Raw genomic sequence first — 21,745 nt, 5'->3', positions numbered from 1 at the left:
GCAGGAGCGCGGGCGGAAGGCGGCTCGCGGCCTCCCGGGGCGGCATGGAGGCCGGCGAGGACGCCCGGGCGGCGCGCGGCGAGGGCCCGCGGCGGCTGGGGCTCTGCGTGCTCTGCGGCCTGCCCGCCGCCGGCAAGTCCACCCTCGCGCGGGCCCTCAGCCACCAGCTGCGGCGCGAGCGGCGCTGGGCCGTCGGCGTCGTCGCCTACGATGACGTCATGCCGGACGCGTTCCCGGAGGAGGCGGCCGCGGGGCCATTGGTCAGTGCGCGCGGGGGCGGGGCCTCGGCTGGGGCCTTAGGCGAAGCACCTGCTTTGCTGAGGGCTGGAGGGAAGGCGGGGTGGGAGGTGGAGCCCAGGCCTGGAGGGGGGCTGGATCCGAGGGGCGTGAGGCTGGTGGAGCCTAGAAAGAGTTGACCGCATTTTAAGAGTAATTCAGTATAGAGGCTTATATGCTCGTATGGGGCAGGTATGTATTGTCCATCTTAGAGTAATTAATTTATAGAGGCTTATACAGTATGCACGTATGAAGCAGGTATGTGTGTATTTTCTCTACAGTGTACTCTCGCGGGGTCAGGTTCTGAAGTCAGCGTGCAGGTGGAAATCTCCAGGTCAAACAGACTCTTGAAAATCCTTTGAGAAGGTTCTTCTCTCAAAAATTCCACCACAGCCAGCTTAACATCCAGCCAGGTGCCAATGCAGGCTTGTGGGGCTTAGAGTTTATACCATTTGGGGAACCTTTATTATGAAAAAAAAAAAAAAAAACCAAGCCTGGCTGGCATAGCTCAGTGGTTGAGCATTGACCTATGAACCAGGAGGTCAGGGTTCGATTGCCAGTCAGGGCACATGCCCAGTTTTCAGGCTCGATCCCCAGTGTGGGGTGTGCAGGAGGCAGCCGATCCATGATTCTCTCTCATCGTTGATGTTTCTCTCTCTCGCTCTCCTTTCCTCTCTGAAATCAATAAAAATATATTTAAAAAATAATAAATAAAAAAACAAGAAAAGAAAAAAGAATACAAGTAACAAAATTGCTGGGGTCCCTCCCAGGACGATAAAGAGGCTGTACAAATGAAGGGCCTGGGGCTCCATCTTCATTCATTCTGGGTAAACCTGCCTCTGCAGGCAAAGGGGAGGGTGGTGCCAAAGGAATTGATGGCTTGTGTTTAGGGACCAACTTGTATGTTCCAAGTCCATGCTTCTCTTTAAGCCCTCAAATCATGCTCTGCAGGGGGATGCATCCCCCGGGAGAAGCGTGTGAATGCCGAGGCCTCTGGGTAGAGTAGATTTATGCTCCCGTCTCATGCTCACTCTAGAGCAAACACTCATTGTCTGAAATATTCTGAATACTTTAAGTAGTTACTTTTGTCGTCTGTGCCTGAGTGTAGATTGTTAACGTAGAAGAAAAACAAAAACATTCAAACCTGTAAAGAATTTTTGTGAGTTTATTTGAGCCAGGCCATCGACGGTTGCCAGGAAGAACAGTCTCAGTGTAGCTAGGCAGTGCTCCGGGGATCGGTGGTTTCTCGCCTGTTTTTATAAATTACCGTCAGAGGAGGAGACCTAAGTGGGTTACATGATCGATGAGGGGGATGGGAGAAAGCAAGATGGGGTGGAACCTCTGGGATTGGGTCAAAAGCAAAATGACAGACACATACCTCTTTCCACAGGTGGGCACAGGACAGTTAACAGTCCAGTTAACACCATAACAGTAATAACGAGGGAATTTGTGGTCTCCGCCCAGGTGCCATATGTTGTGCCCTGGGGGGTTTTGGGGCGGGGAAGGAAGTTACAAGTAACCTAGATATTTCACGGGTATGTTATCCTAGATGCTCAGTAAAGGTCGAAGTTGATCTTTGTCAGGGAAGGTACTGGCCTAGAACATGACTACCCACTATAAACTGCTCTTTAATTAAAAGGTTTAAAAGGTTTTCATTTCAGACCATCCTTCGTGGTTACTTTAGGTCTCCAAGTTTGCAAGGCCACCACGCAGGCTTTCCCTGAGTTAGTCAGGTTAGCATGTGGCCCCTCTTTGTCCAGAAGATGAATTCACATAAATAAAATACAACTATGGTGTGATTCTATAGCCGGACAGTCAGTGGGTCCGGGCTGCCTGTCACTACTTGAGCCAATTAAGCAGAGACAGGGTTGAACCATATATGAACATTTATTCCAATACTGCCGGGAGAATGTGAGAACAGGTCATCCACAAAAATCTGCTGTCTCCCCACCATAAGCCAGCCGCCTATGTTGGGGAGAAGGACCAAGATTACGTGGGGAAGTGGGCGAAAGGAACAAGAGTGGGTGTGAAGAGTGGGCGGTTACAGGCCATGCGGGCGGGGGGTGTGCAAAGGGCTGGTGCCTCAGGTGCAACGGGTTGTTAGTCGTCCCGCGGTCCCAGGCAGCCCCCGCGGTGGAGGGTGGTCTGCGTTTCCAGGTGAGCTCCAGGGCCTCCTGCAACTCCCAGCCAGGCTCGAGTGTGCCTTCTTCAATCGACAAAACAATCACGGCTGACAGAGCATGATTAGTATGTGTTATAATTGTAGCCGGTCCCCAATATTCTCATTTCTGCCCTAACAGTTTCACTCTGTTTGTTTACATGCAAACACACAGCACATGTGGTGTCTGGAACGTTTGGACCCCTCCAGGGAAGTTACTACCTGCCCATTCCTGGCTGGTTCTGAGGTGGACACAGCATCGGGCCGCCGGCCGCCCCGGTTCCCTTAGCTGGCGGCGTAGGCACGCAGGAGGCGGGAGCGGGTGGGGATCGCTGCGTCTGCGGGGCTTTTCCTCCTCCCCGTTTCCCACTCGGACACACAGAGGCCGGGGGCTCCCTGCATCGCGTGAACGGCGTCACAGCTTCTGCCGTGTTCTGTTTTCAGCGAGTTTAGCTGATGGGTGTGTTGGAGGTGACGTGGGACGGTGTGGACAGGCAGGCGCGGGGCCCTGGCCGCCTGTCCTGGTCTTGGCTTCGTAGCTGTCAGAGCCCCCCAGCCCTGGAGCGGCCCCGATGACAGGCACTCAAGCCGTTTACTCCCTTCCCCGTGGATGGGGAAGGGGCCGCATGCTGACCCTCCGCTCGGAAGGCCAGCTGAGGGGCACAACCAAACGCCCTGGGCGCCAGGGCGGGGGCCACAGTTCCCTCTGTCGCTGCTGTCGCGGCCATTGGACGGTAACTGTCCTCACCCACCTGTGTAACAGGCCTGTGTCCATCCTCTCACTCACCCAGGCCCAGAGGGCCCCCTGGCTTTCTCTGCCTCCAACCTGTCAGCAGTGGCTCCATGTGACCCGCATCTCCTCCTCTGACTGACGGTGAAAACAGGGTGAAGGGCCGCCATTCCCGGAGCACTATCCCAATACAGAGATTCTGCTTCCCGGCCATTGTCCACAGTTTGGCTCAAACGCACCCTCTGTACGGGTGTGAATGTTTTCCCACTCACACCTCCCTCTGCTTCCCTCTCCCCATTGGCCCAGGCCTTCAGCCGGCCTCCTCCGGTCCACAACTTCCTGTTTCCCGGGAAGCCAGCTCCAGCGCAGCCAGGCCCGGTCTCTGCCACAGGGTGTTGACTTGGCTTCTGTCTCCCTGTGGTAGCAGCTTCTGTCCTTTATTCTCCGTGGAGTCACTCAGTCATTTAAGATGCATTTCCAGAGCATCTCTGGGTGCCAGGCCTCCGCCGGAGGTGGGGGGTGCAGGGGCCTCGCAGGGACATAGAGCTGTGCAAGCAAACGCCTCAGCAGCGTGCACCCCGCTCGAGTGGAGCCCCAGGATGTACAGGACCAGGGTCGTGACAGCCGCGGGAGGTCCCGGATGCTTCTGCACGGCCGTCCGAGAGGATGCACAGGGGCTGGTGTCATCGCGGGGGAGTTTTACAGGAGGACATGGAGGCATGGGGTTGAGCGTTGACCTCTGAACCAGGAGGTCACAGTTCGATTCCCAGTCAGGGGCACATGACAGTTTCGGGCTCGATCCCCAGTGGGGGGCGTGCAGGAGGCAGGCGATCCATGATTCTCTCTCATCACTGACGTTCCGCCCCCTCTCCCTTTCTCTCTGGGATCCACACACACATCGAACGGAAAGGAAGGGAAGCAGTGCGTCAGGGCACACCGGCCGCTGGTGCGCAGGCGGGTGTCCCTGTGGGGCCGGTGCGGGCCGGTGACGGTGCGTTGGGTCTCTTGCAGCCGCCCCGCTGGAAGGCGCTCCGCCGGGAGCTGCTCACGTGCCTGGAAGGCTTCCTGCGGGCGCTGCTGCTCCGGGGCCCGCTGTCGGCGCCGCCCGGGGGCACGGAGGCCCTGTGGGAGGCCTTCACCGCCTGCCTGCGGGCTCAGGGCCTGCTGCGTCCCGCTCCCGCCCCCGAGGGCCCGGCCCGCCACCTGCCCACCCCGCCCGCGGAGGGCCCTCTGCTGCTGGTCCTGGACGACAACTTCTATTACCGGAGCATGAGGCACGAGGTCTACCAGCTGGCGCGCAGGTGTGAGTGACTCACCTGTGTGCAAACCCGCCCTCCCGCCTTCAGGGAGATGCAGGTGGGGGGGGGGGGGCGGTGACCTGGCTCAGCTCCCGGAGCGGGTGCCCCCACGGGGGGACGGGTCTGGCTTCCTCCGCCCTGGGAGCGGGCACCACTCACCGCGGTCCCGTGGTCCCAGACTCGCTGGGGTTCTGCCAGCTCTTCCTGGATTGCCCCCTGGAGACCTGCTTACAGAGGAATGGCCGGCGGCCCGGGGCGCTGCCCCCCGAGACCATCCGCCTGATGCGGAGGAGGATGGAGGAGCCCAACCCCCAGAAAAACGCCTGGGAGCACAACAGCCTCACGGTGCGCAGCTCCGCGGGCTCGGCCGAGGCCAGGTAGCCGCTCCCCCCAGGAAGCTCCCCACCCAGGAAGCTGCTGCCCCCCTCACACGGTGTGGAGGCACTGCCCCCCCAAGGTGAAGATGTTGGGGACAGTGGTTTGCTGTGTAACATGTCCTCCCCCTCCTCCTCCAGCCCCGAGCTGACCGGCCTGCTGCTTGCTGCCCTGGAAAACCCGGTGACCTGCGTGGAGGACAGTGCGGAACAGAAGGTGCGTCTCCCCCGGGGCGGCGGAGAGAGAGGCCACCTTTTGCAGGAGGGTCTTCTGGAGCCCAGGGGGGCCCGCCCCTGACGCAGGGGGCCCTGGGGTGCCCCGCTCACTGTGCCCAGCCTCCGTGCGGGTCGCTGGGAGGGCAAGGAGGGGGCGCTCACACAGACTGACAGGCTCTGAGGCCGCCTCTGTCTTCTGGCGAGCCCAGGACTGTCACCCCCCCTCCTCTGCCCCAGCACCGGCTGCCAGCGGGCGGCACCTCTCGGAGCCTCTCCTCCGGGAGGAGCAGAACCCACGCAGCCTCGCAGCCAGGCCCTTCTGAGCGCCCTTCTCATCGCAGCATCTGTCCGGCAGGAAGCAGACAGAGCTGTGTGCTCCGCCAGCACGCTGCACCGGGCTGACCAGGCGCTGCGAAGGATCGTCTCCCAGACCATGAAGGAAGCCAAAGGTACGCGGTGGCTCTATGCTGTGCGCGCTTGGTCTCGCTACCGCCAGGGAGACGCAGAGAAAACCACAGTGAGGTCCACCCGGGCCCAGGGCACCTGGGGAGGTCAGTGCGGGGAGGGGTGGTGAGGCCGGCCTCACGGCTGCCAGGAATGGACGGGCAGCTGCCCCGGCAGACGGCCTGCGGGCAGCGTTACCATGGGACCCAGCAGTGCCACTCTTCTTTTTAAAAAATATATATTTTTTATTGATGACAGAGAGGAAGGGATGGGGAGAGAGAAAAACGTCCATGATGAGAGAGAATCGTGGATCCGCTGCCTCCTGCAAGTCCCCACTGGGGATCGAGCCCGCAACCTGGGCCTGTGCCCTTGACCGGAATTGAACCTGGGACCCTTCAGTCCGCAGGCCGATGCTTTACCCACTGAGCCACACCGGCCAGGGCAGCAGTGCCCCTCGTAGGCACACACGTTCCTAACGGCCGAAGGCAGAAGCACCCAGATGCCCTCAGCGGGCAGCGGCTTAGAGAAAAGGTGGCGTCCACATCACAGGGGCCATTTGCCACAGACAGGAATGCAGCCCTGACGCGTGTTACGTGGCGAACCATGACCACGTCACGCAGCATGAAAGCAGCCGTGACAACGGCCCGGCAGCCCCGGCACCGGAGCGTCAGGACGGGCCACCTAGACTCGGCTTGCGGGTTGGTGGGGGCTGGGGGCCGGGGGCTGGCGGGGGGCAGGAAGGTGATAGCTGGACATGATGCAGTTCTAGACTGTGGCTCTGGTGCACGTATCGGAGCGCTGTAGTTTACATGGAAACTACACGTGGGCTGGACGGGCAGACACAGACACCCCATCCGGTAGGAAGCCACAGGACAGCGGTGGTGGTGACGGCCGCTCCTGAAGCAGGTGGTCCCCGTGTGTCTCAGGCCTCAGTTCAAGGTGTTAGGTCAGCTCTCGCCAACAAGCCTCCCGCTCAGGCCCGTCTTTGCTGCCCAGCAGCTTCCTAGCTGGTCATGTAAAGGACTTGCTGTGAGCCATTCACGGGGCCTTCTGTCTAGACCACCCGCTCAGTTGTACTGATGGGTGTGACCGCTTGTCTGAAGTAACCAGCGGCTCTCCGGGTCATGGACCGCCCGCTGGTGACTCCGTGACCGTGACCGGGACTGTCTTGGTTTTAGATGCGCGCCTGCGGCCTCCCGACCTGAAGCTCCTGGCAGAGGCGCTGAACCAGCTCCGAGCAGAGCTGCTGCGGGACCTGAGGCTCGGGGGCAAGGCACCCCCGTGCTCGCAGGCCCTGGGCATCCCCGACGTGGTTGCTCTTTTTCATGAGGAGAAAGACAGCCTCGTGCACAAGTACCTTTCAGAGCAGCATTAAGACTCTCCATTTCCAATCAGAGGTCTGATTGTGGTCAAGATTTCGCAAGCTGATGACCATTTTGCATTACTGCATCTTCTCTAGGCCAATGACAGGAGTTGCCAGACTTATTGTTGACAAAAATTAGATCCATTTGTCGGAACAGAAATGACTGGCCATCCACCTGTCACGTGTGACGTGGATAACAGTCTCAGAGGCTGCCTCCCTCATTGATGTGCTGGGACCCGCAGGGCTGGGTGGGGCGGGAGGCACCCTGACAGGATCTTTAATAAATCGAAGAAACTGGGAAGGAGACAAATGTGGATGTGTGGAGCTTTTGTTTGTAAGTCATGTGACAGATCTACTCACGGGTAAGGCATTCGACAAATCCCAACTAATGTAGCCAGAGGCCTTGTGCTTTAATTAACATTTTAAGTACTGGAAAATTACTAAAATGTTCATTGGATCCTAGTTCTCAGAAAAGAAAAATCGAAATCATGAGGAAGAGTTAGTTTTTATTCAGATGTTACAGAGGCAGAGCTTCTTGCACAACAGGAGCCGTACACCGGGCACGGGTGTCAGCGTGGACCTCGCTCTGCACTCCCTAGACAAGTGTGTGCCTTCAGACTCATTGTGTTTTGCATACAAAGTATGTTCTTTACATCAAGTACACGCTAACAAAAACACGTTCTGGAAATCATGTGCCCTTTAACACTATTTAATGAGAAAATCCTTAGTAGGGAATTTTTAAAAATAATACAGCCATTTGGTAAATATTTTTGCAGAACTTAAAATGAGGTTTCTCTGAACATATATTTAGCAATATTCCCTTTTCAAACATTCTGCAGATGAACGGCGAAGACCTTTTTCCAAACGAAAAGGCAGGAAAATCGCCGGTGGGATTTTTTCAAAGCAGAAGTCTAGCCTTGACTTGAATTTCAGGAAGTTGTAGCTCACACTCCGTTAGTGAGATCCGTTATTCCATATCAATCCCTTCCGTTTCTTAAAAAAATACTAGTGGAGACAAATTATCTACCAACTTTAAAAATCTAAACTTATGTTCGCTGAAAATAAATTTAGTTTCAGAACATTGCCTGTTAACAGCAAAATACTATAAATATTGCATGTTAAACTTTCCCCAACACCTCATTTCTATAAAACGGGATTAAATATAAAATGGGATAAATATACTCAATACTTAGTGGAAGATACATTTAACACACAGATTGAAGTGAAACCCTAAATCTTTTAAAAAACAGAACACTGAAGAGCAGCTAAGGCAGATTTGCTTCAAGGACTTGCGTGTGTTGAGAAGTAACTGGCTTCCAAGCATCACGCCTTTGGAACAGCAACTGCGCAGAGTCTCAGGGAAATCAGTCACACATTCGAGTTTGCAATTATGAAAAAAAAGTCTACATTGAAAGCAAAACGCACCTTCAAAACACCTATCCTTCGTTGTCAGAAAAAATATAGTTGTCACTCTCTGGCCCAGAATGCAGTTAATAAACTGGTTTTAACAAGAGTTCTCCCTTTTGTTTAATGGAAACCTGCATTTTCTATTTCGCGTATTGCTTTTATTTGAATAAAGTAAAAGTGAGGGGGGGAAGCTTCCAAATGACAGCACCCTCGTGCTTCGTGGGAATGAATGAATTCGGGGTGAAGTTATGCATCTGGAAATGGCGGCACGGACCCTGGTCTGAGCGGTGAGCAAAGTGCGAGCGAAGCAGGACTGGGTTGTGGCCGCGGGAGCCTCAGCGTTGAGGGAAGAGGTCGAGTGGAGAAGCCCTCTGAGATGCTGCTGCTGGAACAGTGCCCCCGAGATCGGCTGACGGAGCACGAACCCCCAAGAGCTCCTCCGAAAGGCTTTCCAGCCTCGGGGGCACCGGACCCACCAACTCGGCACTTGGGGCTTTCGGACATTTGCCATCGACATGTCCCTTTAGGCGTAGAGTCCTTCTTAGTTAATAAACGCTCAGTCGTTAGGGCGTTCTCTTGACAAACCCGATGAGTAACACTTTCAAGCTTTAAACCAAATTAAAAATAAAATGTCTGCAAAGTACACAGAAACCAACAGTTAGAAATAGTAAGTTTATTGTTTGACCAAGTGGTCTTCAGGGTAAGCGAGTTATTACACAATATATAAACAGCAACCTCCTAGTCAAAACTCCTCTAGATTACTCAGCACGTCTTATTTCTGTAAACAAATACGTCTGTGTGTGTCTATCTGCTTTCGCATGTCAGTCCTTTCCCACTACGGCGTCGATGCAGTCAGCTCCCGTGGCTCTGCCCCTCACAGGACGACTGGTCCGCTGCAGTGAGCGTCACAACTTGAAGCCACACTAAGTGTTCTAGGGGCCGGTTCTGAAGGGGAGACAGAATTCGTTTGGATGTATGCTTCCTTCTCAAAAACATCCTTCACCTCACCTTTTCCCGTGTGCTCCTATACACACAGTGGAGAAAGTATGGACCACAAATGGGTGCGAGGCAGGAGGCAGGACGGTGGGACTCCGTGAAGGACTGTTTCCGGGAACCAGATGGGACTTGCACTTACCTCTTTGGTCATAAAGGAACGGGAGGGAGAACAGACACTCAAGGTCCCTGTCAAGCTCACCTGACAGTAATGATGTCAGAATAAAAGGTTTAAATACAAGGTTCAAACTAAAAAGGCATCTTCATAGATAATCACCCTGATATTTCTAGCATTCTCATGTATTTACTTGTGGTTTTTAAAATAAACTACAAGTATAATAAAATGAATCCAATGGAAAATTGATGCATTTTTAAACAAGAGATTGAATAAACAGGTTTTCAAATATTAAACTCCACTTTCAATGTAAAGCCTTGTTTCATTTCTTTTCAGAACATTCCTCTCAAATTTTTATAACTTTAAAGGAATTAACTGTTTTACATTCCCCCTTATGGAAAAAAAGAGAAAGGTTTACTATATTCTGAAATAGCTTTACTTCTATCAGTTGAAACTATCAATTCAACTTAAACTAAGTGAACTAGATAGTATTTCAACTATCTAACGAGCAATTTTAAAGGCAATTCCTCTGCTAAACATGGAAATAAGTTGTAACAAAGTTGGTGAGAAAGTAATTTATTCTACCATTTTTAAACATGGCAGAAATGCCCTCTAGCTGCATATATAGTGAACCACCACCAGGACCAAGCTTTGAAGTCTACGTGGACCATAAACGTGGGGTTTAAATGAATACCTGTGAGATTAAGATTGCACTTCAATCATCAAATGTCTAAATAAAAGGAAAAAACAGACACCAATGTGTCTAATTGTTCTTATAAATGACCCTGACCAAATTTTTATGGGGGAAAAAAAAAAGGAAAACATTTGTTTCCATTGTCAACTTTGTTTTCTATAAATATAACGTATAAACTTTAAATTAGCGTATTAGGGATGGGTCCTCCCCCAACAACAAAAACCAACGATAAACAAAACTGAAAGCGCACAAAGCCAAAGCCCACACAGAACAACGTGCCTGTCCGGTCAGTGCTGGTTATGCTGCCCTCTTGCGAAGTGACAGGCGAAATCATACTTGTTTTTGCATTTGCAGCCGCATATGTTGCACTGGAACGGGTTCTCGTACCCGTGGCAGCCCATGTGGATGGTGTAGAGGATGTTGTCGGCGAAGTACATGTCGCAGTGCTGGCAGTGGTGCAGGAGCTGCGGGTCCTGGGCCGGCAGGGTCGGCGCGGGCGTGCTCGGCTGGCTGTTTCCTATGCTCGGGGTGCTCGTGTGGGCACTGGGTTCGCTGCTGGGACCGGCCACGGGGCTGTAGTTCCTCTGGCTCTGGGGCGGCCGGGGCTCGGGGCTGGTGGGGGAGGCGCTCTGAGGAATGCTCGCGGCCACGGCGGAAACCACGGCCTGGGCGGAGGGCTGCTGCATCAGGAAAGGCTTCTCGTCCGGACAGGGCACGACGTCAGGGGACCCGGGGTTCTGGCTTTCGGGGGGCAGGCTGGACAACTGCCCTGCGAGCGTGGAGAGCTGGTTCAGAGGGTTGTCGACCAGGAGTTCTTGGGGGTCCCTGGGTAGGCCCCCAGTTGAGGTGGTCTTCGCCATACTTTCATAGGAGTCCGTCTGGATGTTGGGGATTTCGTGGGTGAAGTCGTTAAGGTAGTCTGGCTTCTGAACCACCATGGAAGGCGGACTCAAGTTGATGAGGGCTCTTCTGCTATAGCCCAGGTTGCTGGTTTTCTTCTGTAAAACACCCCACATTTTCTTGCTGCTTAAGGAAGACCTGGCACCTTTAATTGGTACCATCTTATGCTTGCGCCGTCGATGATGGGACAGGTTGCTTCGATCGCTGCAGCGGAAGGAACACAGTTCACATTTATATGGTTTCTCTCCCGTGTGGGAACGCATGTGTGCTTCCAGGTGGCGCTCGTAAGCAGAGGCAAAGGGGCATAAGTGACATCTATGAGGCTTTTCACCTGTTTAAAGAGAAAAGCGGGAGAGATGGCCAGACGGGTTGAGCAATGAGGTGGATCAGGAGAAAGATGGCCGAGGGAGGGGAAGCTTCGCAGGGGCCTCACTTCCCGTGTGCGTGTTGTTGTGCTAGTACTTCCCGTCTTCAAACCTCACATCAACCTTCACTTTTAAACCATCAGAACTACGGACACCACAGGTCCACCTGCCCTCCTGGGCCCTCTCCCGCCCCCACAGAAGGGCGCTCCTCGCCCGCTCTCCGTTACCTGTGTGGATTCTGATGTGTTCGATGAGCCGGGCTGTTCCTTTGCTGGCATAGTTGCAATACCGGCACTTGAGCTTCCCGTCGAAGGTCCTTTCGAACCCGTCTACTAACATTCCTGAGCTTTCATCCAGGGACACTTCCACAGAGGGGTGGTCCAGCCCGTTCTGGTCGCCATCGGCCCCCGCTGTAAACAGAGGACAGCAGAAGAGAGTGTGCATCTCAGAGCAACGCAGCGCGCATTCTAGCCTCAGGTGCACAACGCCTTGCCTGAGAGCGCAGCTCACTGGGCTTCCTCACAAAGCTGCCAGTCCTCGCCAGGCTCCTGTGGGCCAGATCGGGGCGCTGCCCTTGTCTGACAGAGAGGAGACAGAGGGGAGGAAGTAGTGACGGCAGCTACACGTTTGCGTTCTAGCCACTTCTATCTATAAATATCATTGGAAGTCATGAAAGTCTCCCCAGATCCTAACTCTGCTTACTTGAGCCTAAACCAATCAACGCCTAGTTTTGCGCTGTTCCACTCAGTTTGTGCAGATGTCCTAGATTCTGGGTTGCATTTAGGATCCTAATACTCTAATTAAGCACATAAAAAATATTGTATTGGATTCCTCTGAATGTTAGAACCACAAGACTGAGAGCTAAAAGAAGATGCTTGGCTCTCAACCTAATCTGACTACTTCTTTGTATAAGGAAACTGAGGCCAAGCGCTCGCATCAGGAAAACCAGCAAATGGCAGGGACAGCCCTGGTCCCTCGAATCCCCGTCCAGCAACCTGCACACTGGAGTGTCGGCAGGGACATGCTTGTTCCTAGCTTCCAGGGGAAGCACTTCCATCCCATCCCCAGGAGGCAGCCGTGCTGCCGTGAAGAATTCAAGCAGCACCCATCCCGGGAGAGAAGTGACTGCTGCTGGTGCAAGTCCGAGATCTAGCAACGCCACTGCACCCGAGGCCCGGGCTCGGCACCGCCCGCCCGCCCGCCGCTCTCCCAAGCCAGGGACTCTCTAAACTTAATGGATGTGCGAGGCGCTCGGGGAGTGTGGACTGGCCTGACATTCCGCACTTCTCACCAGCTCCCAGGTCTCTGAGGCTGCTGGTCCCTCGACAAGGCCATCGACCATCTCGGTCAGGGGCCCGGCACCTCTCCCTACAAGGCTCAGACAGCCAACACTTCAGGCCGTGGGGCCATCCGGTTCCGACCACAACTACTCTGCACTTGCAGCACAGCCACAGACAACGTAAACAAGCGAGTGCGGCTGTATTTCAATAGAACTTGATTTACGGGTGCTGCAGTTTGAACTGCATGGTTTTCACGTTAGGACATTCTTCCAATTTTCCCAACCATCTTTCAAGTGGAAGCCACTCTTAGCTTGCAGGTCACACAGAAGTAAATGGCCGGCAGTCCAGAGGGCTCACAGGCTGCCGTGTGCGGGCCCTGAGGGAGGTCAGAATCCACCTCGTGTGTGGGGAGCAAACGAGACACAGACCGTCTGTCCGCAGTGGGCCGCCGCTTTCCCCGCCCTGGTTTCTCCTCCCAGATGGCTACACAGCGCCCTTCTTCATTTTGAGAGAAGAAACCAAAATCCCCACTTTGTTTCATGCCTCATACAGAATCCCTAGTGGCCGAGTCCTTTGTGTGTGAGCGGACGCTGGCCCGGGGGTGCCTGTCTCTCGTTAGGTACAGAAGCTGGAGGACAGGATGGCACGAGCGCCCGCATCGTCTGAGACCGTGAAGCGGCGCTCGGCGGGGTGAACCTGGGGTCTCACTCACAAAAACCTGGCATGTTCAAAGAAAGAAAGGAAACGGCCCTGATCTTTGTAGGAAAACGGAATGACTCCCATAGGGAAGAATGGCCCCGGGATGGACAGCAATGCCAGACAGGCCTGTGTTTGTGAGGGGAGTTAGTGAGAGGATGAGGTGAGGCTACCTCCCTGAAGGGCCTCCGCTTCCTTGTCCCCGCTCACGGACCCCGAGATCATGTTCACGTGGTGGGTCTGCTGCGTCAGGTACTCCTGGAAGTCCTTCACGAAGTCCAGCGGCTCTGGTTTCTTCTCGCCCATCTTGGTTGTTTTGTGTGGGTCGTTTTTACAGTTCACAGTTCGTTACACCTGGGGGGAAACGGACACAATTGTACACTCCTTAGGGGGATCCAGTACAGGTTAAAACAAGTGACAGCACGGCTACAGGCACTAGCAGAGCAGCCGAGGACACGGCCCCTGTCTTTACACACGTGTCCCCTTCCCGGGGGCTGGGACACACACGGAATGGTGGGAAATGAACATATTTCATAGTTACATTCACTGGGATTCGAACGTAAGTCTCAGAGGATGGAAGGAAATTACAAAGACAGGAAAAAAAAAAAAGAGAGAAAATAAGTCCAGAGGAAAGAGGCAGGCACATCAGCAGGGGTGACCAATGGGACAGGAAAGAGACCACGTGGCTAGGCTGCCAGTTTTCCGGATGATGGCATGCCGCGGCCGCGTCACCCGGTGCAGGTGACTGGCCGTGTGTAGCCCTGAGCACTGGGAATGTGGCTGCGACAAACGCCGCGTTTTCCATTTTATTTAATTTTCACCGAAACAGCTAGGACAACGGCAAAGGCTCCGAGCCAGAGGTCACGTGAATGAGTCCTCTAGGAGCAGGGCATCTAGAACAGGGCGCAGTCGTTCTGTCAAAGTCCAAACAGGAAATACTTTAGGCTTTGAGGGCACAGTCTCTGTCAAAACCACCGAACTCAGTCACGGTAGCTAAGGTCAGCCACACTCAGTACGTGAGGGAATGAACGCGTAGGCCTATGTTTCAGTAAAACCACAAAGCAGGCCCTGCGCCGGGCTTGGCCTACAGGCCGCTTCCCCCTGCCCCTGCCCCTGCCCCTGCCCGAGAAATGCACACCCACCTCTCCCACCACCATCAGCCCACGCCCTCTGAGAACGAGGGGGATATGAGTTTGTCATCACAAACTAAACTGGTCCTCACACAGGTTTCTGGCCCACATTCACAAATCAAATCACCAAATGTTTTCTAGTAAGAACAAAATTAGGAAGTCTAGCACCTAAAAGGCAAAGTCTTTTATTCCTGTAAAAATACTTTTATGCAAAGGCCAAAGGTTGTCAAGTGGGAGGGTTCTATAAAAGTATTTTCCAATTAACAAAAGCCTGACCAACATTTTAAGAACTAAAACTTCTATTTTAATTGATTTACTAGAAATTTACTGGAAACGCACGTAACCCTGGACTCCTCACCACCACAGATGATCTGACCACCCAGCAGTGCGGCTACGGCCTCAGAACTACCTAACGGCCAGCTTTGCTCAGCTGCTTTTTCCCATCTTCCCACGTTGCCTTGGACCGATTCTGTTTCCTAGTCCCTGTATCATTATTTCTATTTGTTTTGTGACTGGAGTTGAATCTACTGATTATTTATCCTTTAAAATTTGCCCTTTGGTTCGAAAAACAAGATGAGCCAGTCAGCTCCAATGAAAAAGATTAAGAATAAGATCAAGAACAATCCTATATAATAAAAGCCTAATAAGCAAATTGTCCCCTCAACCAGGAGTTTGACCACTCGCTATGATGTGCACTGACCACCAGGGGGCGGTGCGGAACATGGCGGTGTCAGTGAGCGGGCAGCAGTGGAGGCGCTGCCGGCCCTGATGGGCCCAGACGCGAGCGGGACGCAGTGGGATGGTGGAACAGGTGAGTGGGCGGCGCCAGGCCAAGGCAGGTGCAAGCCGAGGCTCGACTGTCACCCCACTGCCCTGCAGATGGTGACCAGTGGCGGCGGCGGGCAGGGCTGCCACCTGGCTCCCAGGCACTGAGGGAGCCAGGCAGGGGGTCCAGCTCAGATCGATGGCCCCGCAGACGGCGAGATGCAGGGTGTCCGCCGAGCTCACTCTCACTCCCCCTGCTACCCTCCCCTGGGACGCCAGGGCTTGCGCACCAGGGAAGCCCCCGCGCTCAGGTGCTAGGCGCCCGCAAGGAGCCCACCCCACACCTGCGCGGCCTCTTCCAGGTGAGCGGGGCCGCAGCCGCTGGGACCGCAGGGGCCGGTCGGGCTCCCAGTGGGCTCGCACAGGAGCTGGTCTGCAAGGCTGGCCGGGAGAGAGTGCACTGCCCGCCTGGCTTCCATGTGGCACTGCTGGGCAGCCCAGAGGCCCACGCTGTGCCCTGGCCCGCGGCGTCTGGCAGCGCTCACCGCATCTCTGCGTGGGGACTCGGGTGCCATGACTCAGGTGGAGGGGAGCGCGCGGGGGCCTGTGGGCCCAGGTGCTGCCCAGGGCCCTGCCCTTCCACCCCAGACGTTCGCGCTTCGATCGCCAGCTGGGCCTAGGGACCGTACCCATGCACAAATTTCGTGCACCGGGCCTCTAGTCTATAATAATAAAAGCATAGTATGCTATTTAGACCGGACGTCCTTCTGGACGACCTTCCGGACGAAGCCAGGGCTGTGAGGGAAGCCTGGGTCCCAGGTGCCGGAGTGAAGCTGGTGCCGGCAGACGGGGGAAGGAAGGTCTACTCTTGCATGATTTTCATGCATCGGGCTTCCAGTATACTAGTGGCCCGGTGCACGAAATTTGTGCATGGGGAGGGGGGCCTGCACCCTCTCCAATCTGAGACCCCTCGGGGGATGTCTGACTGCCGGTTTAGGCCCGATCCCCTAAACCAGCAGTCGGACATCCCTCTGGCAATCCGGGACCGCTGGCTCCTAACCACTCACTTGCCTGCCTGCTGATCACCCCTAACCACTCTGCCTGCCAGCCTGTTCACCCCCTACTGCCCCCCCTTGCTGGCCTACTCACCCCAAGTGCCCTCCCTGCCAGCCTGATTGTCCCCCACTGCCCCCCCCTGTGCCAGCCTGCTCGCCCCCAACCAGGCCTGCTCATCTCCAACTGGCCCCCCCTGCCAGCCTAATCGCTCCCAACTGCCCTCCCTTCCTGGCCTGATCGCCCCTAACCACCTCTGCCTCAGCCCGGCCACCATGGCTTTTACCGGAAGGTCTCCTGGTCTAATTAGCATATTATCCTTTAATTAGTATAGATAATAATGTTATATCTCAATAAAACTGAAAGCAAGGGAAGACAAAGCACAGAGAGGTGGGGAGAACTGTAAAAATATATACAAAAATGTAAGAAATATAGCAGACAGAGGTGTAGAATGAGTTCCAGAAACAGAAAAATAAATAAGGAATCGTTTTTTAAAAACAATGATCAAGAAATGTCCAGAATTAGAGATCTAGTTCATATTGAATGGGGTCAGAGTGTAAAATAGAATATACGGTAACACTTAGACACATTATTGTGAAATTTAAAAATCTCAAAGACAAAGAAAATGATACAATGCTGTCTAGAGAGAAAAGGCAGTGTACCCACATAGAAAAACAATCAGATTGACAGGGTATCAGTGCAACCCCAGGTGCAGAAAACAACACAGAATCCTGCAGGATCCGTTTCAGAATGCGTAACTTCAAACTGATAAAGGGTCTCTTCCAAACGACATCACAATGAGGGAGGAAATGAGAGGCACTGCTTCGAGAACTGGGGTAGGGAACCTTTTTTTTTGCCGAGAGCCACTTGGATCTTTACATCATTTGCGGGCCACACAAAATTATCACCTTAAAAATCAGCCTGCTCTATTTGGTAAAACACTTAACTCACTCCTAATGCCTTGGCAGGGCCAGACCAAAAGATTTCTCCGGCCTTATGTGGCCCACAGGCTGGGTGTTCCCCACCCCTGCCTTAGAATCAAGAAGACAAGAATACTTGCTATTGCTACTGCTGTGCTTTAACACTGAATTTTTTTTTTGGTGACACTGGTTAATAATATTATACAAGTTTTAGAGGTACAATTCTATAGTACATTATCTGTATATTGTATTGTGCTACTGCTATTCAACATAGCTCTGGAGGTAGAGACCCCCACAATAAAAAAAAAAAGGAAAAAAAAGGTATGAGGATTGGGAGATAAAAAATGATGATGATGATGAAGGAGAGGAGGAGGAGGAAGAGGAGGAGGAGGAGGAGGATCGGGAAAATTATTTTTTAAATTGTAAAAGTTATAATTAAGAAAGAAATCCTGATACTTACAACTTAGCATCACCTCTAGCCAATCAATTCATATGAAAACTGATATTTCCACTGGAAAATATCTGAATGTGCTTTGACAGGCTTCAATAAGCAAGATAAATCTTACCAAATCCCAATTAGAAATCACACAACATGTGACAATGCAGGAGACGGCCAGCGTGCCGGCAGGAGAAAATGATGCTTTCACACAGGCATCTCGAGATGGAAGAACACAGATGAGCCTGATTACAGGGGTGGCTGGCACATTCTGACAGTCTTGGCTGTTATCACACCGTCCTATTATAAAGTTCACTGTTTTCCCTGCCATACACTGTGTGCTGACTTTCAATCGTAATGCATGATGGGCTTAAAACAAATCCCAAAACTAGGGATGCCAATGAAAAAAAGGAAAATGACATTGTAAACATGAAAAAAAAACAAATTTTAGTTTTTAACATATTGATATCGCTTGTAACCTTAGACCTACATCACCCCCCCCCAACATACATACACACAGACACGCACATACCCTGACACATGCACAGCACGACAGGTCCTTGTACAGCTTTAAGCCCTGGGATGAAAGTGGCCTAAATCTGAATGGAGTCTTTGGTTCAAGACCCAGGTTTCTCTAGCTCACATCAGTCTATCTTAGCACAATAAACAGAAAATGAACACTAATTCTGAAACAACAGAAAGCTTCCTAAAGCTGAAAGAATATGCAAATTTTTATGCCCAAACCATCTTTCTGTCTTTAATAAAGCAATCAACAGGCTCAGGACTAAAAGTTTAATCTAAGAACTCTGCAAATTAGCTGATATATGGAAATGCCTCTAAAACACTAATAAATTTAAAAACCTTTGCAAAAATAACATAAAAATCTACTTTGGAAATCAGCAAATTATAATGTTTTTATTGGAAGTATCTTTCCTACTGGCCATGAATTCAACACCTTGGAGCTTGTTAGCCAAAAAAACTTACACAAAACTTCAATGTGTAAAATGATGTCATCAGAAAAAGAAACATATTTAAGAGGTGTCCACTTTTACCATAGATGTGGGAGGTATATTCCAAGCCTGATCTGCTCTTTCTGTAACTAATATCTAAACTAATAAAAGGGTAATATGCAAATTGATTACGACGCCCTCACAGTAACAACCGAACAGCAGGCTGCGTGGGGCGACAAGGCCAGCAGGGGAGTTAGCGAGGGACGACCAAACAACTGACCAGCAGGCTGCGTGGGGTGACCAGGCCAGCAGGGGGGGCAGTGATGGGCGACCAGACCAGCAGAGGGGGACAATGAGGGGTGACCAGGCCAGTGGGGGGGCAGAAGGGGGTGACCAGGCTGGCAGGGGGGCAGTGAGGGGCAACCAGGACAGCGGAGGTGGCAGTGAGGGGAGACCAAGCCAACAGAGGGGGGCAGTGAGGGGTGACCAGGCTGCCGGGGGGGGGGGGACAGTTGTGGGCGACCAGGCTGGCAGGGGGGCATTTGGGGGCCAGCAGGCCAGCAGGGGGGGCAGTTAGGGGCAACCAGGCCAGTGGGGAGGGGCAGTTAGGGGTGACCAGGCCAACAGAGGGGGCAGTTAGGGGCGATCAGGCCGGCAGGAGGGGTAGTTAGGGGTGAAGCAGGCAGGCGAGCAGTTAGGAGTCAATGGTCCTGGATTGTGAGAGGGATGTCTGACTGCCGGTTTTGGACATCCCCCGAGGGGTCCCGGATTGGAGAGGGTCCAGACTGGGCTGAGGGACGCCCCCCACACGAATTTCGTGCTCTGGGCCTCTAGTCTGTATCAACCAAAGAGAATAATTGTTTCCCATACTTTATAACATTAGTGGCCCAGTGCACGATATCGCATGCAGCTTCCGCGGGAGCTGGCGGGAGCCGCAGCACACCACGGAAGCCGGCGAGAGGGAGCCACGCCACTCCTGCGAGAGGCGGGAGGGAGCTGCCGCCGCCACCCATGGGCCACCCATGGAAATGGGGGACCGAGAGGTGCTCCATGCATCTCCTGGTGACCGGTGGCACACACAGCCCTGCACCTCGCTGCACGCAGCCCCTCCCACTCGTGCGCACCTGCTGCGCACACGGCCTCCTGCAGATTGGTCGTTACTGTGACGGCGTCCCAACCAATTTGCATATTAGCTCTTTATTATATAGGACTAGGGGCCGGTGCACAAAATTTGTGCATGGGGCCAGGTGGGTCCCTTAGCCCGACCCGCACCCTCTCCAACCTGGGAGCCCTCAGGGGATGTCCTGCTGTCGGCTTAGTCCTGCTCCCGTGGTTCTCTGCTCTCTGCGGTCCTGCCTGCTTGATGCCACCGCAGGCCCTGGTGTCTGCTCTCTGTGGAGGCCTGCTTGCCCTTCGCCGTCGGGGCCAGGGACAAGCAGGGCCCTGGTGTCTGCTCTCTGTGGGGGTCCTGTGGGGAACTGCTTGCCCCTCGCTGCCACGGCCAGGGGCAAACAGGGCCCGGCTGTCTGCGCGCTTGCTGCGGGGATGTTCCCGCCCCACCCCTGGCTGCTTGCGCATGTGCTGGCTTCGAGCGCGTGGGTCCCGGGGATGTTCCCCCCCCCCCCCCCCCCCCCCCCCCCCCCCGGCTGCTCAGTGCCTGCGTGTGTAGGCCCGGAGTGGCCGGGGGCGTTCCGGGACCCTGGCTGTTCCGGGCCTACACACGGGCCTACAGGCTCAGAGCAGCCTGGCTCCTGAGGATGCCTGTCCCTGGGACGCAGGCCACTTGGCACTGGCGCACAGCCGCCCCCCGGCTGCTCGGTGCCAAACGACCCCCAGCCACTCTGGGCCTACAGGCTCAGAGCTGCCTGGTCCCAAGGACGCCCTTCCCTGGGACCCAGCCCACTTGGTGCCAGCACGCGTGCAAGTGGCCGCCTCACCCCCGGCCGCTTGGCACCTGTGTATGCAAATTAACCCTCCATCTTTGTTGGGTTAATTTGTATACTCACTCCTGATTGGCTGGTGGGCATTGCAAAATGATGGTCAATTTGCATCTTTCTCTTTTATTAGTGTAGATTATTATATAGGATTCTTTACGATACTGTAACATTTCTGAGCCCTCCCTGCTATTACTCTGATTAAAATTAAACCGGGTACTCCACTGCGTGTAGGTACATGTCTACATAGAAACTGAGTAGCTTATACCTCAATTATTTTTATGTCAATAACATCCCCCAAACTAGCCATTCAAGGCTCAAAAATAAGGTTCTTACCAAGCGGAGGCTGTGCACGCTGGTGAAGGAAAGACCCACCCGAGAGTGAGCTTTGCTGTCCTAAAGGACACGGAGACCTCTTGACTGCTGAGCAGGTGACTGTAACTATTCTGATCTTTCTTTGGTTTCTGGTAAAGGACTTATCTGTATGATGCCCTCTGATCTTTCACCTTTAGTCTCATATTACAAATGGGAAGTTTTGATCAACACACACACACACACACAGCCTCTGAACCAGTGGATAACAATACAGAGGCGTCAGGATGCAAATTACAAGCCAACCAGAATCCCTGAACAGAGGTAACAGAAGAACCACAAGAACCTCTAACCACCTTTCTTCCAAGTCCATCTTGTTTCTAAGCTCGGGGGGAATTTTGAGAACACGTGATTAGGAAATGAATCTATTTTATCGACACATTTGTCTTAGAAGGGTTACTAATCATAGAATAGAATACTTCACAATGTACTAATGCAATAACTTATTTTGGGGGTTAGGTAGACCTATAACATAAAAGTGACTACAGTTCAATAGATGTGCTTACTTTCATACAAATAATTACGGTCCTTGAAGAACTTACTCGGCCACAGAACAGACGTCAGCAGAGAAGTCTGACAAACTAGGTTTGGTCTGTGTAGGGAATAACATGGTTCCCTCACAGAGAATTAGAACACATTTCCTCTGATTATAGAACTGTCAAAAAACAAATTCTTGAAGGCAAAGAGGGACATTAGGAGGCATTGGGAAACCAGAAAACATAAAAGAAAAACATAAATAAGTACAAGTTATTAGGAGAAATTCAAAAGCGGAGTTACACAATCTAACCTTTTCACCCCAAATCAGTTCCTCCTTTTTCTCGCCAGTCCAGCATCGATGAAATGTAGAGTAATTGAAGTTTACTCTGGAGACACACC

At 53.1% G+C, this 21,745-nt stretch overlaps 2 protein-coding genes across 6 annotated transcripts; one reads left to right on the top strand and one right to left on the bottom strand.

The window, feature by feature from the left end:
- Positions 1-44: 44 nt before the first annotated feature.
- Positions 45-15,091, top strand: PSTK (phosphoseryl-tRNA kinase). 5 transcript variants are annotated; one of them, XM_054729107.1, is made up of 7 exons: positions 45-260; positions 4,075-4,110; positions 4,176-4,467; positions 4,641-4,839; positions 4,978-5,053; positions 5,408-5,501; positions 14,760-15,091. In XM_054729107.1, the coding sequence occupies exons 1-7, from the start codon at positions 45-47 to the stop codon at positions 14,780-14,782; spliced, it is 936 nt and encodes a 311-aa protein (XP_054585082.1). In that variant the 3' UTR covers positions 14,783-15,091. The 5 variants fall into 5 exon arrangements, with proteins under 5 accessions (XP_054585082.1, XP_054585080.1, XP_054585083.1 ...); XM_054729105.1 differs by lacking the exon at positions 14,760-15,091 and adding an exon at positions 6,675-8,370; XM_054729108.1 differs by lacking the exons at positions 4,641-4,839; positions 14,760-15,091 and adding an exon at positions 6,675-8,371 and having other exon boundaries at positions 4,176-4,465.
- Positions 8,925-21,745, bottom strand: IKZF5 (IKAROS family zinc finger 5). Its single transcript, XM_054729104.1, has 5 exons — positions 21,657-21,745; positions 13,483-13,663; positions 11,561-11,743; positions 10,348-11,299; positions 8,925-9,211 (listed from the first exon to the last, which is right to left on the bottom strand). Exons 2-4 carry the CDS (start codon positions 13,613-13,615, stop codon positions 10,356-10,358), a joined length of 1,260 nt encoding a protein of 419 aa, XP_054585079.1. The 5' UTR covers positions 13,616-13,663; positions 21,657-21,745; the 3' UTR covers positions 8,925-9,211; positions 10,348-10,355.

The sequence above is a fragment of the Eptesicus fuscus genome, chromosome 17, assembly GCF_027574615.1.
Source record: "Eptesicus fuscus isolate TK198812 chromosome 17, DD_ASM_mEF_20220401, whole genome shotgun sequence".
In the NCBI taxonomy this organism is placed as follows: Eukaryota; Metazoa; Chordata; class Mammalia; order Chiroptera; family Vespertilionidae; genus Eptesicus; species Eptesicus fuscus.
Note: the sequence above shows the minus strand (reverse complement) of the source record. Positions and strands in the feature narration are given on the sequence as shown.

What these genes read in the sequence shown, in the direction of transcription:
- PSTK (XM_054729105.1), top strand. Translation starts at nt 45, where the DNA reads ATGGAGGCCGGCGAGGACGCCCGGGCGGCGCGCGGCGAGGGCCCGCGG. An exon ending in TCAGGGCACACCGGCCGCTG is followed by an intron (nt 4,111 to 4,175) that starts GTGCGCAGGCGG and finishes GGTCTCTTGCAG; the next exon opens with CCGCCCCGCTGGAAGGCGCT. An exon ending in AGGACAGTGCGGAACAGAAG is followed by an intron (nt 5,054 to 5,407) that starts GTGCGTCTCCCC and finishes TCTGTCCGGCAG; the next exon opens with GAAGCAGACAGAGCTGTGTG.
- IKZF5 (XM_054729104.1), bottom strand. Translation starts at nt 13,615, where the DNA reads ATGGGCGAGAAGAAACCAGAGCCGCTGGACTTCGTGAAGGACTTCCAG. An exon ending in AGCGGAGGCCCTTCAGGGAG is followed by an intron (nt 11,744 to 13,482) that starts GTAGCCTCACCT and finishes CTCTGTTTACAG; the next exon opens with CGGGGGCCGATGGCGACCAG. An exon ending in ACACATCAGAATCCACACAG is followed by an intron (nt 11,300 to 11,560) that starts GTAACGGAGAGC and finishes CTCTTTAAACAG; the next exon opens with GTGAAAAGCCTCATAGATGT.